Raw genomic sequence first — 23034 nt, forward strand, 5'->3', positions numbered from 1 at the left:
AATGAATATGTTGTTCTTTGGAATGAGTGGAAAGGACTGGAGGAGCAAAAGGCTGAGGAGTTTTGGTGACTGCCAAAGGATATGAGGGGGTGCTGGTTAAGAATTAGGTTCAAGAAACAGAAAAGTATCATATCCTGTAGTTCCTAATCATTAGAACCCCAAATGGCAAGTAGCTGGGCTTTGACCAGACAGTGCTAACACATTTTCAGAATCTTCTTATAGCTGTAACAAAATTACTTCATATAAATAGGCAAAGAAGAAAGCTTGCAAAACTCCATGCTGGATTCCACATTTCAGCACCTGCATTGCAAACTCACAGATGTATACAATATGTATATCCCCATGAATGGGGTTTTCCTGTCTGTGCATCATATTTAAAGTATTAGCTATGCTTTCATTTTATGTCAACAAAGATTATATGTTTTGACACAAGCATGGAATTAATGCCAAGCATTACACTGTTTTAAAACATGAGCAAATCAGGTGTCATTTTACAAGAGTATGTTGTACTTTAGGCAATAGGTAAGTTGACTCCCAGGTGAAATATTTAAGGCTAATGACTCACTACAGGTTCTTCCTCTTTTCATTTTAATTTTGCCTTAAGTAATGTTTTTTTTTTACACCATAGTAATAATTATTGGGCAAAGTTAGTATAATAGGTTTGTCTTCTTTTTAAAAATTGCTGTTCTGTTTATAACTAAGAAGCAGAAATCTTCATCACACACACATTTTCTTTCATATAGAGTCCAATCTTCCTTTTTAAGAAAATTACTCTCTTAATTGTTATATCTTCTAGTGACAATGGGATCATCGATCAATAATTACTCATACCCAGTCAAGCTAACCCATCCCATAACCTTTTCATTTCTCCTCATTCTTCATCCTAGTTAAGTTCGACTCCATTTGACTCTGGCTATGCTGGGTCACAGGACCGTAATAATAAACTTGTGAACTTGTGACCCCTGGGAAAAATTATAAAGATGTTTGCAAAGTTTAGTGCTTAGTTAGCTACTCCATTTTATTTTCCTTCTGCTCTTTGTACTCTGCATCAAGTCCCTGTTGACCCTCCATGAGCCTAGACTTCTGTGGTCTTATGGTATCCATGCACAAATTAAGGATGGTGATAAGCACCTTGTGTCGGGGTTGAGAAAATATGCTAGATTCTTTTTTTGTGGGTGTTGTATCCTCATGTATTTCTCCTGTTTCTGATGCAAGCCAACTTTTACCAGTAGTTAGAAACCTGGATAGCTCAGGAGAACCAGCTCTCAGAAGCTAAGCAGGGTTGGCCTTGGTTAGTAGTTTGGATGGGAAACCTCCAATGAAGACCACGGTTGCAGAGGCAGGCAGTGGCAAACGACCTCTGCTAGTTTCTTGCCATGAAAACCCTGCCAAGGGTCTCCATAAGTCAACTATGACTTTAGGGCAGGATTTCAGTTTTTTTTCCTTTAGAGGCAGAACATCTAGGGGCACTAGAAGTGGTAGCAGTTGTTCCCAAGGTAATGGTCCAGAGTGAGCTAATACGTATTTGTCAGGATAGATCACAGAACACTTTTCAAAGAGATGATGTTTTGACTAGATGGAATTAAGGGGAACTTGCTTAGAAGTCTGTAGTTACAAAATGTTTAAGGCAATAACTTCCACTTGAGGCTCAGATGCTGAATTGAAGAAACAGCAAATTCACATACCTTCTTCACAATTATTTAGATTCAGCAGTTATTTTCTGGTATGGAAGTGCTAATGTATACATAGACCCTTCACTTTAATGATGTGTGTTGGAGAAGCTGTGGCTCTATGGTAGAGTACATACTTTGTTTACAAAAGGTCCCAGATTCAGTCCCGGGTATTTAGTTAAAGGACTGCAACTTGCAGGGGCTGTGAAAGACTTCCCTCTGTCTAAGACCCTGGAAAAACCACTGCCAGCCAGTGGTCTGGTCTGATGTAAGGCAGCTTCCCATGTACAGTAAGACCACAGGCTTACAACCAGCATATAGCAATGGAGGTCAATATATGGATCAGCTCAAGAAGAACCGAGCTTTTAAAAGGCATTTAAAATATATGAATGGATAGGAGGCAATCGGTGTTAGTGGCTGGGAGCAGCAAGGGAGAAGTGATGTGAAAAGTTCGATTTGTGAAGCCCAGTAATTCCAGGTAAGTGAAAAAGCAAGAGTGAGAAAAGGTAGATTGATAAATAGGAACAACAGAGTGAAGACTTTTGGAGGTAAAACAATATGAAAATAAAGAGGCCTCAAGAGTAGATAATAGAAAAGAAGGGTAACATGAACCTAATAAGAAGCAAAATAGATAGTGTGAGCTGAATCATTTAATCTGGAGGACAAATGTTTGAGAGGATGAGTGAAGTAACAGTGGGGTTAGGAACTATGGGGTCTCAAAAGTACTGTGTCCTGCCCATGGACAAGTCTGTCCAGGTGTTATCCCCACACAGCCCTCTTCTTTATATCTGAGCCTTCACTACACATTTCCAATATATTTACAAGCTTTCCTCATTAATACAGTGTAACAGTGAGTTGTGGTTTTGTAGTAATATTTTCAAACTTGGTTCTGTGGTTTGTCTTACAAACAGAGAATTCTGTGGTATGCTTTTAAAAATCCTTATTTATGTAAGCACAGCTATTGCACTTGAGTAATCCTCACTATCTAATAAGGATTTGCACACTAGTTCAATTGGGTTTGACATCTTAATCCTGTAGATCTCTTGCTGCCTTTGAAGCATGACTTACACTGTGGCTTGACTGTGGCTTTGAGGCATGACTTGCACTGTGGATAAAGCTTTATCTGGCCTTGGGAAGCCCAGCATGACTTCATCATTATTTTTTATTTAAAATATTTATATACCTGTACTCTCCTGGAACAGCTTCCCACAAACAGGTAAAAACAATTAAAATACAAACACAATGAAAGCTATAACCCCCAAATAGCAGCACATCTACAAGACCACCAAGAATGGGACAGAAAAAGTGTTTTCATCTGGTATCCAAACATATATCAGCTTGGCACCAAGCACTTGAAAAGATGCAGAAAAGAGCCACCCAATTGGTCCAAGGGCCAGAGCAACAGCCCTATGATGTCTGGTTAAATTGCTTAATGCTGCTTAGCTTAGAAAAAAGGAGAATAAGAGGACACCGGCTAGAGGTCTATAAAATTATGCACAGGGTAGAGAAAGTAGACAGAGAGAAGCTTCTCTTCCTCTCTCATAACGCCAAAACCTGGAGTCATCCACTAAAGCTGAAGGGTGAGAGATTCAGGACAGACAAAAGGAAGTACTTATTCACACAGCACATAGTTAAATTGTGGAACTCACTGCCACATGATTGGATGATGGCCACTAATTTGGAAGGTTTTAAAAAGGGAGTAGAAAAAATCATGTAAGATAAGGTTATCAATGGCTACTAGTCATAATGTATACTAGCCATCATGGAGATCTACTCCCTTCAGTACCAGAGACCGTATGCCTCTTTCTATCAATCTCTGGGGACCACGGGTGGGAGGATGCTGTTGTAGTCATCCTGCTTGTGAACTTCCCAGAGGCAGTTGGTTTGCTACTGTCTAAACAAAATGCTGAATTAGATGGGCCCTTGATCTGCTCCAGCATGACCTTATGTTATGGGCAGGGAGTTTCATAAGATCTTGGTGGCAGGGATAAGCTAGCAAGGTAATAAGCATTCTCTGTGCTTTCATTGCTTTTATGGTTTTGGTTCTATTACATTGTAACAGAGAAGAGTGCACCCTTTGGTAATAATTTGGTAATGCTCACAGCTAGACCTGGAGATAGACCTGTAAGCTTGGAATAATTATTCTCAATCAAAGACAGGTTATACAGTTGGACGACAACTAACTCTCTGTTCTAAAGTTCATTTGTTCTTATTAGAAAAAAAACCTGCTGAATGTTAAAACTTTTCAAATGACACACCTTTATTCTCCAACAAACAGGGGATTGTGACTCTAAAGATGAAGATTCCACTCAGGAGAATCAATCAGGTAAATATTAGCTAATGGGTAAAGACGTTTCTTAAATGGGTGTTGAAATCTGCTGCCAAGTAATCCAAAGATTTTTTTTTTTTAGTTTTGAAACTTTATATCTTAAGCTGCACCAACATATAATAGATGTTGCAGTATAACAATCACATGCAACTGGATTTTCCTGTGTGGCTAAGACAATCCATTGGCAAAGCGCAATACTAGTGTAACACACAGTGGAAAGTGGATGTATCCCCACATTTCTTTTTTTCAGCTTTAAATAAACTATTAAAACAGAGAAAAATGGCCCAATAACAGCTTAAAAATAACATACACCAGAAGTTAGAAATCAAAACATTGAAAGACACTAAATACATAAGAATTCCTAGTTATTTCTAAATTTTACATTGCCGGATATTTGTTACTTTCTAGCTGAGGGGTTGATTATTACATCTTAATAACATGGCATTTCTTACAAGGTTTTGACTGAAATAGCATTTTTAAAGTTTTACTTTGAACATTATTTTATACTTTATACTGTTTCAAAATTAGAATGTATATAATTTCAAAGGGATTTTTTTTGTTTCTTGATTTGCTTTGCATCCATCAGCATATAATCTAGGTTAGTTGTCTCCTGGTCTCCATTTTAAGACATTAACATTTTAAGAAATTTTAATTTTAAGAATTAAAACTGTGTACAGACTTTGGCTTTATCCAGTATGCCCTAAACATCTTTCACTCTCCTGTCACCCAAATTTTGTTTTTTTCTTTACTAAGCATCCGATATGACAAAGCACTTGGATGGTTTGTGCACTGTTGATCTTGTAATATTTTGGTTGGTCCTAACAAAAGGTAGTACATTACTATAGTTTTTGGATGTTATTTTAACTCTTGCTTTAATTCTGTAAAGGTGATGACAGCTCCTACAGTGACCCTGAAAGTTGCTCCGAAAGTGACTCCAGTGAGTAATTAATATTTCAAAATATTTATATTTTAATAACTTAAGCTGCATATCAAACTCAAAAACAGACTTGAGAGAATACAAACAGCTATCAGTTGTGTGTGTGTGTGAGAGAGAGAGAGCCCAGGGTTTGCCATTACTTGCACATGCCTGTGATGGTTTATATTTACATCAGGCTTTCTGTTTATTCAATGAGGATCAGATCCACTTTATTCATCAGTTCTGGCCCCATACTGCTTCTGTTTTTTAATTCTACACTTTGAGGGAATCGAAACAAAGTGCTGTCTGTTTTTTATTTTTGCACTAGAAAAATGGCCCCTTTCTGCTGCTGGCTTTGAAGACACATCAGTTTCATTAGCTGATTGGTTGAGATCATGTCAGTTTCGTTAGTTGACCGGCTGAGGACAGGTCAGTTTCCTCAGCTGATTGCTGAGGAAACTTTCAAGGGGTCTTTTTTAATGGCATCAGTGTTGCAGTGTTACAGGCTTGCTGTTTACATTAAAAAAAACAGAAAAGAATTATCTAAAAAGCACAGTAAGCACAGGTGAAAACTTTAAAATATCCAGTGGGATTCAGGGCTCTCTGCAGAGTTTTTGGGTTAAATGCATTGCAGTGTTTTCCTCCATGGCAGTTGCAAGGGTTTTATTTCCCTTTAAGGCACCAAGTTTGCAATGTTGCTATTTAATTTTAAAAAATTAGGAAAAAAACTGGATTGGTTGCTGTTCAGCCAGTCAGTATGCAGGGCAATAAAGGGGCGGGTGAAAGGCAGAGCCAGAGCCAGACGTCATACCGAAGAAAGCATTCTGCACTTCAAAAAAGCCCCGGTTTGACTTTGGTGGGAAAAAAAACACTGGGTATGTGTGCAAGGAGAAAAGCTGAAGAAAAGCCAAAGAAAGATTGATTCTGCAGGAGATGCAGCCTTTCTCCTCACAGAATGCAAAAAAGTCTTGGAAGCAGTTTGGAGATTTAATCGGGGTATATTTGACTATGCATGCAGAACTCTGGAGAGGAACAGAGGCAGTATGGGGCCAGAACCGATGAAAAAACCCCAAGCAGAAAAGACATATAGTTGTCCTGATTTCTACCAATTCCCCCCTCAGGACTTGGGAAAGCCCTCTCAGAAGGTGCTGGTACTCGTACTGGTGGTGAGTACCACCACAAGAAAAGCCCTGTATTTATATGCGTTGTTCCTGTAGACATTTGTGAGTGAACAGAAAAGACAGCAAATGGTATTTTATCTCAGACATAATACTTGTTAAAATGAGCCTTGTTGTGCTGACAAGGTAGTCCCGGCAACTGGAAGCTATAAATATGTGTAGAAATTGGCAACAGAAGTGGCAAAACAGGATGAACAGGAAAAGAATTGGAGGAAATGGTTGATGTCGACAAGGGACAAGGAGATTTTGGCATATGTATATATTCCAGCATACATTTATATTTTGAACACATTAGCAACATGTTTTCTGAGTCAGTAATTAGACTTTTCAATTTTTTTTTGTAGATACAGAAGAGGTAGATGAAGATGAATCAAGTGAGTGTTCTTTAATTAATCCTTAACTTATCCTTAATTTATCCTTAATTTTTGGCCCTGGCTCTGGCCTGGTGAAACATGCTCCCAATTGAGATACGGGCCTTGCAGGACGTGTTACAGTTCCACAGGGCTTGCAAAACGGAGATGTTCCACTGGGCCTTTGGTTGAGAGCCAGCGAATTGTCCCCTTTGTTACATCCTGTGTTCCTCTGGCAACTGCCCTGGGCTGTGTTACAGCTATGTACATGTTTTTTTAGATATCTATTATAGCCTGAGTTGATCATGGTGCCAGTTGTTTTGTATTGTCTTTATGGTTTTTAGATATATATGTGGTTTTAATTATATAATATATGTTGTTAGCCACTCTGAGCCCATTTGTGGGGAAGGCGGGGTATAAATTTGATAAAATAAAAATAAATAATATATAAGAGGAGGTTTGCAAAATATTAAATAGAATTACGTACACATGTTTGACCCAGCCAGCTTTTTCAGTCCATCTCACACAATTTCTGTCCTTACTGTGGTCCCCTTCCCAAAAGGCTTTTGCCCATGTAAGTTCCATGTTCCCCAGAAGAGCCATTTTGGTGATTGAGATGGACCCTCTCCTCCCTAGAGTGGAAAAGCTGTCTGGACCAAGGCCAGTGACTAACATGTAAAATGTTAACATAACCTAATTTAAAAAGAATTCTTCCTGTTGGAAAAATAGTGGAAGCCAGTCAAAGGTATCTGCACATTTTACGCCTACTGTTAATTTTATGTAAAATTTAAAACTGCTCCAATGAACTAATATGGTTATACACCATTTAAGAAATAAGAATATATGGATGTTCGGCCCGTTAACACCCAATAGCCATGATAGCTAGATGGAATATTTGTTCATTTGAAATAATTAAATGCCACAACTTGCCAAAAAATTCAGTCCAAGTATCTTTCTTGAAATTAACATGGCTTCCCCAGTTTATGCAGAATACTGCAGTTTGGTACTATCAGGAGCTAAGCCGAGTATGCATATTGCACTTATTCTGCAGGACCAAAACTGCACATTATAAATCTTTGTGGAATTATAAGATTTCTTATTGCATTGCACCTGCACTTTAGAGAACCAGCTATAGTGTTCTGAGTTGACTATCATCCAATGAAATTTGTTTGCTTATTGATGTTCAGAAGTCCTTGATGTTTACAGAAGTTTATTGTTTACATGTAAATGAGACTCTTAGGATGAATGATATGTAACTGGCATGGATTTTATCATTTGTTTATAAGAACTAGAACCTTGTTATCTAACTTGGCACTCCTGTTTATTGAGTAAGATAAGTGTATGTGAACTTTCTTGCATGATTTCACTTATTTTTCTCTATGAAACAGTACACATAAAAATAATTTTGTATAACATTGGATTGTTTATTACTTTGTTAGTTTTCATCGCTGTATTGCTGTTTTTTTCTATCTTGTTCCGTGATACCCTCTTGGTTATTTAACCTCCAGGTGGGGCCTGGAGAATTAAATACATCAGCATTGCAACTGATCTCCAGACTACAGAGATCAGTTTCCCTGGAGAAAATGGCTGCTTTAAGGGGTGGACTTTGGTATTGTACCCCGCATAGATCCCTCCCCTCTCCAAACCCCAGCCTTCCCAGGCTGCAGCCCCAAATCTCCAGGAATTTCTCAATCCAGAGTTGGTAAGCTTATCCACCCTTCTCACTGCTGCTTCTGTTGCAGGGATAGTTTTCCCCCAGTCCCGGCTGTTGATCATATTGTAGCTCACTTGTACTGTATAATCCACCTTGATTCTTAATGAGAAAGGTGGATTATAAATGGGATGATGATGATAATGATGATGTAGAAGCATCCTAGGGGATTCTTGTGGTTTACAATCCTGGTTTGCAAGCAAGAAACTAACTGCAGTTTCTTAGATTGCCCATTTGGACATTACAAGAAAGTGTGGTTTATTAAAGATTTCCTGGTTTGTAATTTTGGCACTTCAGAGAAGGGGAGCAGAAATAGAATATGTGAACCTGAGGACTGTGGATCATTCTTGTCATAAACAAATTTGAGTTTACAACTGATGAAGGGGGCTATGACGCAATAAATGTTACTCTTTGAGGAGCTGCAAGACACTTTGTTAGGTTTATTTATGATGTCTGAATGTGGCCTGTATGTTGCTTACACTCATAATCCATTATACACAGGGTCTTTTGTAACACTGTTAAGTTGGGTTGCCAGGTCCCCCGACTCCCCCGGTGGGAGATCAGGAGCCTGGCACCTACTTTGCAGTGTCCCTGCTTTTGTTTTTGCATATGCGTGTGCTCCTGGCCTTGCGTGATGACGTCACTTCCAGGAAGTGATGTCATTGCGTGGGTCAAAGGGCAGCCTGGGAGCACGTCCGTGCTCACCAGGGGGCTGAATTGGCCCACTGTGGGGAGTGATTCGGCCTGAATTGGGCCTGCTGTGGGTGCGATTCTGCCTGAATCAGGCTGCTGTGGGCATGGGAGCACACCACACCGCCCAGGGTCATGCACCCCCTGCCGGCCAGGTAAGTAGGGGCAGAGGGGAGGGTGGGAGCAGGGGATCCCCCACCCTGGGCAGGGAAATGGCATCCCTACTGTTAAGACACTCAGAGCTTTGGGAAAACGTTACAACACTTCTTAAACTGGGGGCACTGAGATTTACTAGGATTCAAAGCCAAGACTAAATCATGGTTCTGAAATGCGTTTTGAGGATGTAAACCAATTCCTGTTTATCCACGCATCTGTATTCACACACCACAGTGAACATGAGGTTGTTTCAAACTAGGAGTCTATAATCATGCTTTGAGTAAGATGGGAGCTAGGAGTATAGAGGCATGTGTACAAACACAGGAACAAATCATTATCCGTGCACAAATTGAAAGCCCCGAGCTATCCCATCAATTCTTGCTTGCCAAAGTTTTCTAACCAATCAGGCGATTGGGCAGGCTGATTTATCCTTCCATTTCTCCCCCCCCCCCGCTCCGGCTTTACCATATTCAGCTACTATCAAGGTTTTATCTTTTCTGGAGCATATTTAGGCCTCATCAAATTGATTTTTTAAAAAGCCTCCCCTTCCCCATTTAATTTACAAAATCGTATTTGTCTGTATACCTGAGAAGACTACTAAGGATGTACAAACTCTTCTTGTATCTTTCTGGGGTGAGACATTTTTGCAGGTCACATCTCTGTATACATGTCAGCCAGTTTACTATAGTGATGAAACAGAAGTATTAATTCAAGTTGCTATTCACTCTTAACAGTGCACTGAAACAAATTAATTTTTTTTCTCAGACAAGGAACTAGAAGACGAAGCACCTGGCTCAAATTGTGCTAAATCAGGTACAATACCGTTCTTCAGATAATGTTTATTGGACAGCTTTTAATTCCATTCAGTTTTTTAAAATACTGTTTTCTTACTGTTTTTCAATTAGAGGTTAACTCTCAACATCACTGCGAACGTTGCAGGATTCAACAAGTAGGTTTTAAAAACGTGAATCTCGATTTTTGTGTTAAACCTTTTTAAAGTCATGTAGCTGTCTTACTAATTCAGGTTTTTTATCATTATTTATATCATAAAGGGGCAGCAAGAGCAAGTAACTCCCAGAAGACTTTCCAGAGGACAATTCTGGTAAGTTTTGTTTAATATATAAGTGTCAACTTCTGAAAGTTTATGGAACAGACTTGCTTTGACAAAGCTTCTAAAATGCTTTGAGAAGCAGAATATACATATTGTGTGTGCGTGTGTATAGATAGATATAAATACACACAGACACATACATACACTGTCAATGTGTATATACTAGAGATGACCATACTACAAGTAAATATGTTCATAATTTGCATTTGATTACCATTGTTTAATTGTGATTTACTATTATACTAGAGATGGACATGGAACAAAAAAACCCGAACTGGTTCGTTAATTTCCGTGGAGCACGGAACACGAACTTAACGAACTCACCCAATTTCCAAACCGGTTCGGGGGGGGGGGGGCAACATCACAGCCAGCCACCAAACTCTCCTCCCTCTCCCACTCTAGAGAAACTGAAACCATGAATCACACAGCTTCCCCTATTTATGGGAAAAGCCAAGAGATTGAACAACACAGGAGCACTTTGGTTGGCAGAAAAACCTGCCTAACATGGATTTGGAAGGAAGAGATTGGTGTTACCATGGCTGCTGAAGACCCATCTCCTCACTTGCCTTGGAGATTCTAACCCTCTCCCCCCTTTTCCTGGCTGGATAGGCCAGAGTGGGAGCTCTCTAGTTGGCAAGGACAGCTGCCAATCAAGCCTGGAGGCCTCAGATTGGGGGCAAGCTAAAGACTGCCACCGTTGCCTGGGTAAGGGAGTATTTGGTGCCAAAAGTGTCCAAACCGGCAACAGAATGGTAAGAAAAGTTTGTTTGGTTCGGAAAAACGCGGTCCCACAGAACGCATGGTTCTTTGACTACGAACCAGCTGTTCCGTACAGAATTTTGTTTCATAGTTCGTTTTGTGCCCATCTCTATTATATATTCAATATATTTACATATTGTAAATAAATAAATGTGGACGAATTGTTTCGTACATATGTCTGGTGATACATCCATCCTTGTGCATGCATAAACACATACATCACACTTTCACACAGTAGAGGAGGCTGAAGGATGGAATGGGAATTTCTCCCACTCTAGCTCTTCATTTGTGTATCTCTCAAATGGCTGTGTGTAGTTCTCTCCTTCTTCCTCTGCCTTACCCTTGGAAGATATTGTTGGAGAGAGAACAGGAGATGAAAGACAAAAGCAGGAAAAGAGATACTTCTTTTTCTTAATCAAAAATAGATGGTCCTAGCTACCTTGATAATTGTAGGATGTTATTTATTAAAAAACATTGAATTACCTAGTACATTACAAAGTAGAATCTCGACTTCTACTTTGCATATTCCAAAGTTGTGGAAGTTAAGTCTGCTTTATACAAATGTAATCAACTAAAACCTCCTCAAACTTTTTTGTGTAAAGCAGCACTTTCTTTGTAACTATTTAAACAGCCTAAACCAAAGATAGTGGAGAGCTAGAAACTTCTGTACTCAGTTTTGCTACTTTTTAAAATACTGCACAACAGTCTTTTTATTTTTTATTGTAAAAATATTTGAAGAAAAAAATTTATTTTAAATGAAGATCATTATTCATCATCATCATAATTGTGTGTTAAAAGCGCTTTCCTTAAGAAGTCAGAATACACATTAAGTATGGAGCTGGCTCCTTGTTTAGATAAGGTACAGCTGTGACTACATCGGTATTCTGTTCATACATTTTCACTTCATATTTAGGAGGATGAGAGAATACAGAGGAAAGAATGTTGCATATAATAAAAACTGTGCTCTATTTATCACATATATGTTTAATGTAGGTTGAAGCTGGATGCTGAAGGGGTTTACCAATGTGCTGTCACAGGATTGATCTTTGAAGTTACCAAAGCTGCTGTCATTAAATATTCCCTATTGTCTTGGAGCAAGTATGCCAGTTATATTAAAGAGCCCTGGATTGTTGGAGGCCCTATATTTGATGTCACGTGTACCTCAGCCTCTGTCCTTACCTCTATTCAGTTTCCACATACCCTCTGCCTGAATGGTAAGGACTGAGCTGTGATCTTAAACACATTATTACATTCACTCTGATTGAACGTTTAGAAAAGGCTAAAGTTTGATATTTCTCTGCAGATCATTTATCAGACACAACTTTCAAAGTGTTCCATTTCAAAAACAATGGCCCAGAGTTTGAGGGTTCTGCTGACCATTCGGCCACGCATGTCAAATGGCAAGTGAGCTCGCTGTCTCCTGTTGGACCAGTTCTTCAGAACCATGATCCGGTGTATTACCACGGGGTGATTCTTTTATACAAAATTGTCAATGATCACCCTTCCTTATCATTCCGTGTCTATGTGGCAAGTAACAATGACTCATTTATAAAGGTGAGGTTGACATTTTTGCTCGAATATACAGACATGAACCCCCTGTTTTTTTGCTTCCCCTATGTCATTCTGCTTTATCCCTGGTGTTGGTAGGCTGTTAACTCCTGAAAAAAAAATCTGGCAGCTGGATGAGGCTTGAGGCTTGAGGCTTGAGGCAAATTGCAGGAAGAGCTTGGTGGGTCAGGTGTCAGAGTTGCTTGAGCCAAGGGTGGAGCCTGTGTGTGCCCAGGGGGCACCGCCCATAGAAAGCAAGGTGTTTCTCTAGGGTATATATTGGGTAAGCCCTTTGGGCTTGGCCCTGTGTTGCCATTTGGGGGAAAGGTACTTTGTCCCTATGAGGAAAATGTAAAACGTGTGTGAGAAGAGAGATTTCTGAGTGAAAAGAAAGATTTCTGAAGAGAAAGGAAGACAGAGGAGGAGCATTTGCAGAAAACAGCATAGCCTGGTGAGGAGCCTAAAGGAGATCTGCAGCAGCACCACAGAGAACCAGCCAAGCAGCAGGAGCGTTTGAGAGAGACTTGCAGAAGGCCTCAGAGAGAAAGTAAAAGACTCTTTAACTCTGTTCCAAGCTGCGTGTTGCCTAAGCATATATATCGTACTTTCATTACTCATCCCTCCTTGTTGAAAAAGTTCTGCTTATATTTTTATTTGTACTTGTGAATGGTAAACAATGATTATAGGCCCTGCTTATGACCATACCACCCTGAACATGCCCGCTGTCATCTGATCTAAGGCAGGGTGCTGCTTTTTTTCTTTTGTTCATGTGCACTCCGTGGATCCTGATGACATCACTTCTGGTTTAAACTGGAAGTGATGGGGTCTCAGCGCGGCTGATTCATTAGGAATTGGCACTGCTAAGACCCCAGCACTTAAGCCAGTTGTGATGTAATTGGGGGCCTGTGGAGCATGCATGGCACCGTTCTGCCATGTGCTCTGGCCAGCCTCCCTATACCTCCTCCCCCCATTGGTCAGTTAAGTCGTGGCATGGATCAGGGGATCTTCCAACCCTAGCAAGGGGATGGCATCCCTAGTAAGATCTCAAGAGCTAAGCAGAGTTGGGTCTGATTAGTACTTGGATTATAGGCACTGGAGTACTGCTTTGAAGTCTGCCCCTGCCCCCTATAATTTTCTGGTAATCCTGCTCTTGATTAGAAGTAATGGAAGCCAGTAGACTGGAGGCACCACTTCTTTCTTTTTTCATTCCTCCTTCCATTAACCAACCTAGGCCCAAAACTTTATTCCCTCAAATGGGGTTTGTGGGAGAAACAAGTTACTACAGTATGTGCTTACAACCAAGCAATACGGTGCTCACATTGTATCTCTCCAGCCACCCCCAAGTCAGCATAATTCAGGCAACTATTGTGTCACAATCTGAATTTAGGAAGTGACCTACGTACAGAGCAGATAAGAAAGCGACCCAAGCCACAGATTACAGGTCCAGTCACATGTGTGCATTTATATGGTTATGGGAAGAGAAAGGCACAAACTTTTCCCTCATGCAGCACACATACAGACACCAAGATCCAGTTAATATTCAAGCTCCTTTTCACTCATACACACACAGAAGATGAGTTTGGCTTGAGGATGAGCCAGGTCTTATTTTTGGCTGCCCCTATGTTATACATGCAGGCAGTAGCACACTTATTTGTACCTTCACTCCTTTATTGCTTGAAACTCATTTTCCCTTTGTAGGCAAACAAAATAGTGAGCAGGAGAGCTGTAGGCAGGCAGTGGAAGTGAAGTGAGCTCAAGGAAATCAGCCAGCATGGTTCCTCCTTACTGCCCATCCTTGTTCTCTGCCATGATTGCCAGCGTAAGTGCAAATATTGCAGCTCCAATGAATGAGCAGGCCAGGCAACTAGCCAGCCAGGGTTTTCAGCACTACTGGCTCTCCCATTCTGTGGGAAGACTTGGGTAATGATGTCTAGCTATAAGGGGCCATGGCCCAGTTGTGGAACATGTTTTTGGGATGCAGCAGGCCCCATGTTCAATCCCCCACATTGCCAGCTGAAATGATCAGATGGTAGGTGATGTGAAAGAAATCTCCTTGATACCCTGGAGAGTCACTGCCAGTCTTAGTTGACAATACTAACCTTGATGGACCAATGATCTGATTCATTATAAGTCAGCTTTATAGGTTCACATGATAGCCAAGTTAAATTTTGCCTCAAATGTCCAGAAAACTACCTTTCCCACATCTATAGTGTGGCAACTGGTGCCTCAGCTGCATAAACTGGCCTGGTCATGCCCTCTCAGTTTGTTGATAACACTAGAAAAGAATAAGAATACAGTAGCACCTATAAGACTAATAAAATTTGTGGAAGCATATGAGCTTTTGTGAGTCACAGCTCACTTCTTCAGATACAGGTAGAATATGAGTCCATCTGTCCTTATATCTTGATGAGTGGAATGATTTCAGATGCTGAATGACAATAGCAGGTAAATGACAAAAGCCAGTGAACAACAATAGCAGAATGGACTCACATTCTAGCTGTATCTGAAGAAGTGAGCTGTAACTCACGAAAACTCATACTCTACCACAAATTTTGTTAGTCTTATAGGTGCTACTGGACTCTTGCTCTTTTCTACTGCTACAGACAGACTAACACAGCTACCCATCTTGATAACCCTAGTTTGCATAGCCTTGGCCCCCACTGAGAAGGGCTCTATGAACTACCTTGTTTGAATCACTGATAAGCAAGAGCGTCTACTTTGTCCCATTGATTTCAGTGGGACATATAACCAGATGGAGCAATCCATGTAACACGTGCTTAATTTACTACCCTGCATATTCTGTAGCAGAAATGCTAAGCCAGTCATCCATTAAACAATATCTTAAGAGCCACTTGATTAATGAATTTCAGGTCTGTTTGTGTGTGCGCAGGTAAACCCTTATTTCTCAAAATATTTGATATGGAAGTATATTCAAATGTAGCTGTACTTCTTCAATTTCTTCAATCAGACATTCACTAAACTTCTGTCTCACTTTTAGGATGTCTCAAAAGCAGTAAAACTTTCCGGTAAGAAATTTATTAAAATTGAGAAGCCCCCTTGTCAGAAATTACTCCAAAGTGGGAAGAAATACAGATTGATTAGCGAACCAGAAGCTGAAATAACACCTGAGGTATGTTCTTCATTCTTATATAACTGGCTTGTCAACAAGTTGCATCACTTTGTAAAAGTGGTGAATTTTATTCTTTTGTACTTGTGATTTTGACGTGGATATTATTGTAACCGAATCCTGGGACATGATTAAAAATCTTTACATAGCTTAGTAAAATCTCTTACGGAATCATAAATGTTTAACTAAAAATGCTGTTTGCTTTGAAATTGAAACAAATCATTTATTTATTTATTTATTTAATCACATTTCTAGACCGCCCTCCCCTTAACCTGCTGGCTGGTTGAGAATGTTAACAGAGATCCATGTCTCTGATCACCCACTTTAAGAATGAAGGTGGAACAAAGCCTTCTTAGTAGTGGTGTAGTAGCTGGAACTTTTCTCCTGCAGAGGTGTCCTGGTGCTGAAACTACAATCTTTTAATTTATCTGCTAATATTTATCTTGATTTCTTGCTGCTGCTCTGTCCTTTTTTGTGTTTTATTCTGTAAGCGTTGAAGATACTTGTAGAAAGAGGTGGAGGATAACTATTTTTAAGTAAATAAATGTGGAGTTATTAACGCTTTGATATCTACTTTCTAGGAGATTGAATTTGTCGATGACTCTCTCCTAAAAGTGAAAAGTTATATTGAGGTATATTTAGAACAACCCATGGAATTTTCATTATCTTTGGTAGAACTGGAATCTCAGGAAATTGTTTGGAAAGCAAAGCTAAGGGAATGTAAGTATTCGTTAGCCAGAATCCAATGCACAGTCTGTGCATTTGCTATCAATGAAACTTTTATCCTGGCCTTTTCCCAAGGAGCGCAAGGCTTCTACTTCCAGCCTCACAAAAACCCCATGAAGTAGGCTGGGCTGAGAGAATGTGAGTGGCCCGAGGTCACCCAACCAGCATCATAATTTCAAGTGGAGATTTGAACCTTGGGCAAATCCACACTCACTCATCTTCCGCTTATCTTGCACTGTCGTGACAATCACCTTTATTCCGCTACCAGGCTGTGCATCCTCACATCCACCCTTCCGATGTGTCTTCATGGCGCAATCAGTTCTCCACACGCCACCGAGTACAGTGTTACCGTGGGCGGTTCCATCCTCTGCCGTCAGAATTGATGGCGCATGTCACTTCCCTTTTTTTTAAAAAAAGGGGTCAATTATCCGGTATACCGATATCTTGAATTTGTTTCCCACACCTGCTGTTCCCTGGAGACAACCATTGTTGGAAATACAGGATTGCTCAGCTTAGCACCTCGCACTAGTGAAAATTGGGAAACTCAATAGGGAAACAGTCCCCGTGCGACATGCGCATGGTCCAGTGACAGTTTCTTTTCCCGTGCAAACTGCTGCTCACTAGGGTTGGTTTACCAGTATACCGAACATAATGCACTGTTAAAAAAAAAAGGGAAGAAAACGGATTTCCGTGAATATCACGTGGTTTGGAGGGAAGGCGCAATAGTGGTGCAGTGATGGCGGGGAACACGCGAAATGGGAAAGCGTGTGAGTATCTGCGTGAATAGTGCGCCGCTTGCGAAAAAGCCATGGAATCAAATAGGTAGTGTGGATTCGGCCCTTGTCTCTCCAGTCTTAGATACTTGAACCATTACATAACTCTCAAGCCCCATGGCTTTAATTTCTAGTTAAGTGATGTATTTTAGTGGTGAACTGTGGGCAGCACATTTGTTGCAGTCCAAAAGTGCATGATGTGCTGCACATACAGCCAATGTGGGGAGATTGAGTAGGGTTTCTGATCAACAAGCTGCCCCACGGAACATCCACAGGACTAGAAACATCTCTTTAAATTCCTCTGAGGTCAAACAGTGGTTTGGGGGTTTGATGTGAATTCCAGAGGTTCAGTGGAAATAGGCTGCATTTTCAGTGGTGATAGTTTCTCTTTAATTGCTCCCTAACTAAACTTAGGAGAGTTTAAAGAACAATCCGGATTCTTAAGGGTCTATTCTGTGTGTATAGAATTGTATATAGAACGTACTCTCTTTCAGTCATGGTCTTTGAACTGAATAGTGTTCTGTCCACAACAAAAGAAAATAGTAATTTAAAACATTTCCTCTTGAAATAGACTAGAGTAAATGCTTTAGGTATATAATGTTTAAAATGAACAGGATAATTATTTTGATATTATTGCTGTACTGTGTTGTGTGTTTTATGATATAAATTTTTTACTACTACAACTGAAATAATAATTTTTAAAATGAATATTTAAAATACAGACTGCAGTGACTGGCCAGTTTATTTTTTAATTCTCACCAATGCTTTTCAGATTACTATTTCTCTAATACCTTTTATTCAATCAATAGACAAAACTGTTAAACTGCAAAAAGGAGAGACCAGAGCTTTTAGATCTGTGATGTGAGAAAAGGCATAGAATAATGAAAATTATATGACAGATAATTTTGCGATTTGTGTGTTGCACATCCTAAAAGATTTTTACTCTTCAGGTATGATGGCAAAAACTGTACATTTTAAAATTCAGATCCTATTTATATTGGGACTAGATTTCCCATATTTGAGCACTATCCAACATTACTATTGCAAGAAGACAAAGGTGTGTGTATATAAATATGACAGAAGCTGAAATCCAGTTCACACTTAGTTAGGAGGGAGTCTGTTGAATTCAGTGGGTCTTTCTTAAGAGCAAATATGTATATAGTTGGGCTGACTAAAATGAGGTATTCCTTTAACTCAGACTGCACAGGCTCTGTAGATTGTACACATTGGAGACATTTATATATAGATTTCCATGTTCTCTTTACTGAATAGAGGGCAGATTGGCATTGGATGGAAAAACTTGTGCAAGTGGAGAAGGGATTTTTTTATGCCTATCAGAGTTCTCCGAATCAGCATGATCTGAGTTTTAAGACTTGTTTTCCCTACATTTTCCACAACTCTTTAAATCTGGCTATGATTGCCTCATGGACCATTCCTACAGGCAATGAGGTCATACAGATCTGGGCTTATTAGGACTTTGCTGGGAGGTTATGCCTATATCTAAAAATTTTTGAAACAAGGTTCACTGACGCCTGCTCTCTTCCTCAGCTTACTGTCCTTCCAACTTAGACATAGCAGATAGTGAACAGTGGAGTGGGAACTGGAGATGCCAAGCATTCTCCTTGCTTCAGAGCAGGGTCCCCCAACCTTTTTGAGCCTGCAGGCATCCTTTCAATTTTGACAGGGCGGTTGCCAGTCTCCTGGCAGAGTAGGGAGTCCTCTGCTTCCAATTCCCGTTTCCCACAGGCACTCAGAACAGCGGGGGAGAAATCATCATGACATGATTTCATTTCCAGATAAAGCCAGTAAGTGATCCCATGTCTCTGACAACCACCAAAAACTCGGTGGTTACTATAAAGTTTTTCCCAATTCTTAGAAAAGTGTGATGTCATTTCCAGGTTTTTCCTGGAAGTGATGTTATGCTATTGCCGCTGGCCTCTCACCATGTCCCCAGTCCCATCCTCCTGCTGGTTGCCAGTGCCAAACCCAAAATGGCTGCCACAGGACAGAATACCTTCCTCCTCACATCTTTTGGGAAGAAGGAAAGCTAGAAGGGGGAATGGAACCACACACTGAAGAAGGAAAGCCTTACTTACTAGTCTTCCTAATCCTCCAGAAGGAAACTTTCATTTTAATGAGGGCAGTCTATAACAAGCCCTGCCTTACAATAGCCTCACCCACTGTCTGAAAAGCTCAGCGGGTACCAAGGGAAGTACTGGCAAATGCCATGAGGCCTACAGGCACCATGAGAAACCCTGCCTCATAGCACTTAAAGGCATAGGAAGTATCTGATGATCAAAAATCTGGCAGTCTAAGGCATTCTTAGTATCTGCCTAAATGAAATTCTGTTCCCTGGAGATTTCACAAAGCCTAAGGCACTACTGATGCAGCTATCTGGAATTGTACTCTTGAAGGAAGTCTTGTATTTTCAGAAGAAAGCACTCCCTCAATGAATTGTCTGAAATATGCAGAGAACTCAGGGTAAGGTAGAGGATCATACTTGGCAGATATGGTCACTAGAGTAAAGAGGGTAACTGGCAACCTGCTAACCATGTTTGTATACCTCTGGTTGCAAAACAAATTTGGAGAAGGGTTTTTCCACAGCTAGCAAGTGCACCATCAGTGAAGCCACACTGTCTTCCAAAAGCACTACATTTTGAGATTAGCTTTTAGCTGCTGTAATAAAAGGATTCTTAGTGGGTCATTGATGCTTGTAGTTTTAGCAATGACTTCATACTTCTTTTGTTTCTTTTTAGTTTAGAAGTTTTGTGCATTGTTTTAACAGTTGTGGTAATGAGTATAATGGAAAATATAGGACCATTCCAAAAAAACTTACAGTATTTTCTTGCAGTTACAATACAATCAGTAAGATGAAATACTTTGACAAAAAGTGAAAATAGAAAGATAATTGTAAAAATCCCTTTCACTGGTTCAGCTCATGGTTTGCTGACAAGGAGAAAGAGGCTTATTTTGTGTGTGTGAAAGTCCTGGTGTATTTGTTAGCAGTGCAGATTACTGTATTGCAGGTGTTTATTTTCTTTTGGGAACGTTTCCGTTTTACAGGTGACTGGATCCAACATAACCAGAATGACAACGAGCAAAGAAGACGCACTGGCAGTAAGTTACGTAGACATTATTTAGTACAATCCACCGGGTGCAATAACATTTGCTATGAATGAGAATACTCTCCATATTAATTCATTTTGAGATTTATGTAAAAGCTCCCAATGGGACTTTTAAGTGTCTTTAGCAACCTTACATGCATTAAATTGAATCCATTGCAGGAGTGGAAAACCTTCCCCCCGCCCCCAATCCTTTGAATCCTGGAATCTGCAGGCAGAAAGGAGGAAGAATCAGCATTCCCTTCATATCAGAAGGAAGAATATCAGGAGCTTGGTGGAGGGGATGTGATTCAGTAGTAAAATACATACCTTCCATGTAGAAGGTCATTTGTTCAGTCCCGGCATCTCTGTTCAAAGGTAGCAGGTGTAAGGAAAGACCCCAAGACAGTCTGCAGATATTACCAGGGCTCTTCCCCCCACAGTGGTATGGGTGTGTGTGAAGAATGAAAAAGTGTCCAGTAGCACCTTTAAGACTAACCAATGCCTTATCTCTGACTATCATTTCCCACTGTCAGGAGAAAAAAATTAATTAAATGGTGGGATGGAGAATCCCCTGCCCCAACTCTCATTTTCCTTCACATGTGTTGATATCTTTGGATCCAAGTTCTTGTGTTTATATTTAGAAGATGCAACAAACTGTGCATCGTGACACACTATTCTTTACCATGTGTTCCTTAGGCATCAGAAGACGAAAATCCAGCAACAGCCTGTCAGAAGATGAGTTTTGCAATAAACGGTTGAAAGGTAACGACACTACAGGTAAAGGATTTATTCAGTTAAAAAACCCAGCACGTATAGCATAGAGATGATCTAGTCATTATTTTATCCCACCCTTCCTCGGGGCAGTGTACACTATTCTAGCCCCCTCCATTTTATCCTTATATGTTAGGATGAGGTAAGTTAGGCTGAGAGAGAACACCTTGCTCTAGCTCACCCAATGAGCTTCATTTATTTATAACAGTTTTATGCCACCTTTCCACCAAAATAGGGTCCTCACAGCGGCAAATATGAAAACATTTGAACATTAAAACAGTATTTAAAATAATATATAAAATAATTCAATAAAACATATGAATACATAAATGCACAACACCAAAAATAGGGAGGAGGGTCCATAACACTTACTGGGGATATGCCAAATGAAATGAAATGTCATCACCTGCTGGTGGAAGACACCAATAGACCAGAGAGAGATAAACTAATCTCCCTGGGGAGGGCATTCCAAAGTTTTGGTGCCATGACCAAGAAGGCTGTTTCTCAGGTCGACACCTGTGTAGCCACATATGGCAGAAGCATCTGAAACAGGGCCTCTGAAGACGACTGGAGTGGATGGGTAGGTTCATATGGGAGAGGACAGTCCTTAAGGTATACGAGTCTTGACCTTTATAGGGCTTTAATGTTCAATACCAGCACCTTGAATTGAATCCAGAAGCAGTACAGGTGGAACAAGAATGGGCTGATATGGTCCCTATGATCCACTTCAGTCATCGTTCTGGCTACAGCATTCTGTACCAGCTGTAGCTTTTGGACTGTCTTCAAGGGCAGCCCCTTGGCTAAGGTGGGGAGCTATCAGAGCAATTCTATGTAGAGCTACTCCAGTTTAGGTACACTGATTTCAGTGGTCTTCTACTGGAGTATGGTTACACTGCAGAACCTGCATCTCCCCAACCTCAGTCCAACACTGACTATAACATATTAACTCTTTTACTGATGACTTTATAGGGGATTAGACAGATTCATGGAAGGTGAGTCCATCAATGGCTACTAGCCATGGTGAGTAAAGGGAATCTCCATATACAAAATCAGCAAACCTCTGAATACCTGTAAGGATCTGCCAGGAAACTCTCAAAAGACTTCACTGCATGAGTTAAAGAACTTTATTTGAAAGCTACCAGTTTTAGTATCTTACTCCATTTTTGACAGGAGTGACGTTTTCCTACAAGCACAAGACATATATAGGATGCTAAGCGTGGGTAAATTCTCAAATCCCCACCCCTTTAAAGTAACAGAGCTATGTTCAAAAGGAAGCATCTAGGCAGGAAGAGCAAAGTTGATATATGAGAAGCCTCAAGGCCGTGAGTGTCCGTGCAACATCCCAGGCTAAGGAGAGAGGAGGTGAAGAGAACACACAGATAACAGTAGAGGCGGCAGAGACAGCCCCTCCTTTACATACTTGCACATCACAGTCAAGAAATAATCAGCCTGTAGAAATAATCAGCCTGCAGCTATGCCCATAACATTAGAGCACAAACATTACACAGGATCTTGTTGGGTATGACAGGTGACCACCTGACAATACCAGTGTTAAGAGGTAGCATTAGGAGAAGACCTTGGCTTCTGTGCCCTTTTTGTTGGCCCTTCAGGACTACTGGTCACCTGCTGTGTGAAACATCATGCTGGACTAGATGAACCATTGGTCTAATCCAGCAGGGCTCTTCTTGTGGTTCTTGTGATGATTTAAACATAACACATATGTAATAAACATTACAGATACAGCAACTGTATTTGCAAGGAGTATCAAGGTACTTGATTTAAACATACAGAAATAATTATATTTACTAACCTAATGGCCCTTTAGAGGATTTGTTAATTTCACCTCTCTACAGAGCCCACAAAGATTGCTTCTCAGAGGGTTTGTTAATAATTGATGGAGCCTTGGGGGAGGCAAAGAGGAAATTAACAAACCCTCCAAGGAGCGATCTTTGCCAGCTCTGTAGAGAGAGGTGAAATTCAAACTATGCTTCCTGGCTAACATTGCGTCTCCCCTCACTTGAGTGTCCTTGTGTAATATGTCTTGTGTAGTTTAGCTCTAAGCTAGCCTAGATGCACACAGTAGTAACATATTAGTAAGTGTCCACTAGGGGGAGA

At 40.3% G+C, this 23034-nt stretch overlaps 1 protein-coding gene across 2 annotated transcripts in view; it reads left to right on the plus strand.

The window, feature by feature from the left end:
- Positions 1-23034, plus strand: part of LOC129332878 (caspase recruitment domain-containing protein 8-like) — a 51465-nt gene that overhangs the window by 11336 nt on the left and 17095 nt on the right. Inside the window, exons 3-14 of one of the 2 annotated variants that reach the window (XM_054984177.1) lie at positions 3949-3996; positions 4886-4936; positions 6438-6467; positions 9766-9813; positions 9906-9949; positions 10053-10102; positions 11864-12084; positions 12174-12424; positions 15417-15548; positions 16127-16265; positions 20108-20161; positions 20845-20925. In XM_054984177.1, coding sequence (XP_054840152.1) covers positions 3949-3996; positions 4886-4936; positions 6438-6467; positions 9766-9813; positions 9906-9949; positions 10053-10102; positions 11864-12084; positions 12174-12424; positions 15417-15548; positions 16127-16265; positions 20108-20161; positions 20845-20925 — 1149 coding nt within the window. The remainder of the gene's footprint in view (positions 1-3948; positions 3997-4885; positions 4937-6437; positions 6468-9765; positions 9814-9905; positions 9950-10052; positions 10103-11863; positions 12085-12173; positions 12425-15416; positions 15549-16126; positions 16266-20107; positions 20162-20844; positions 20926-23034) is intronic. The other variant, XM_054984178.1, reaches the window with a different exon arrangement.

This window comes from Eublepharis macularius, chromosome 6 (assembly GCF_028583425.1).
Source record: "Eublepharis macularius isolate TG4126 chromosome 6, MPM_Emac_v1.0, whole genome shotgun sequence".
Classification (NCBI taxonomy): Eukaryota; Metazoa; Chordata; class Lepidosauria; order Squamata; family Eublepharidae; genus Eublepharis; species Eublepharis macularius.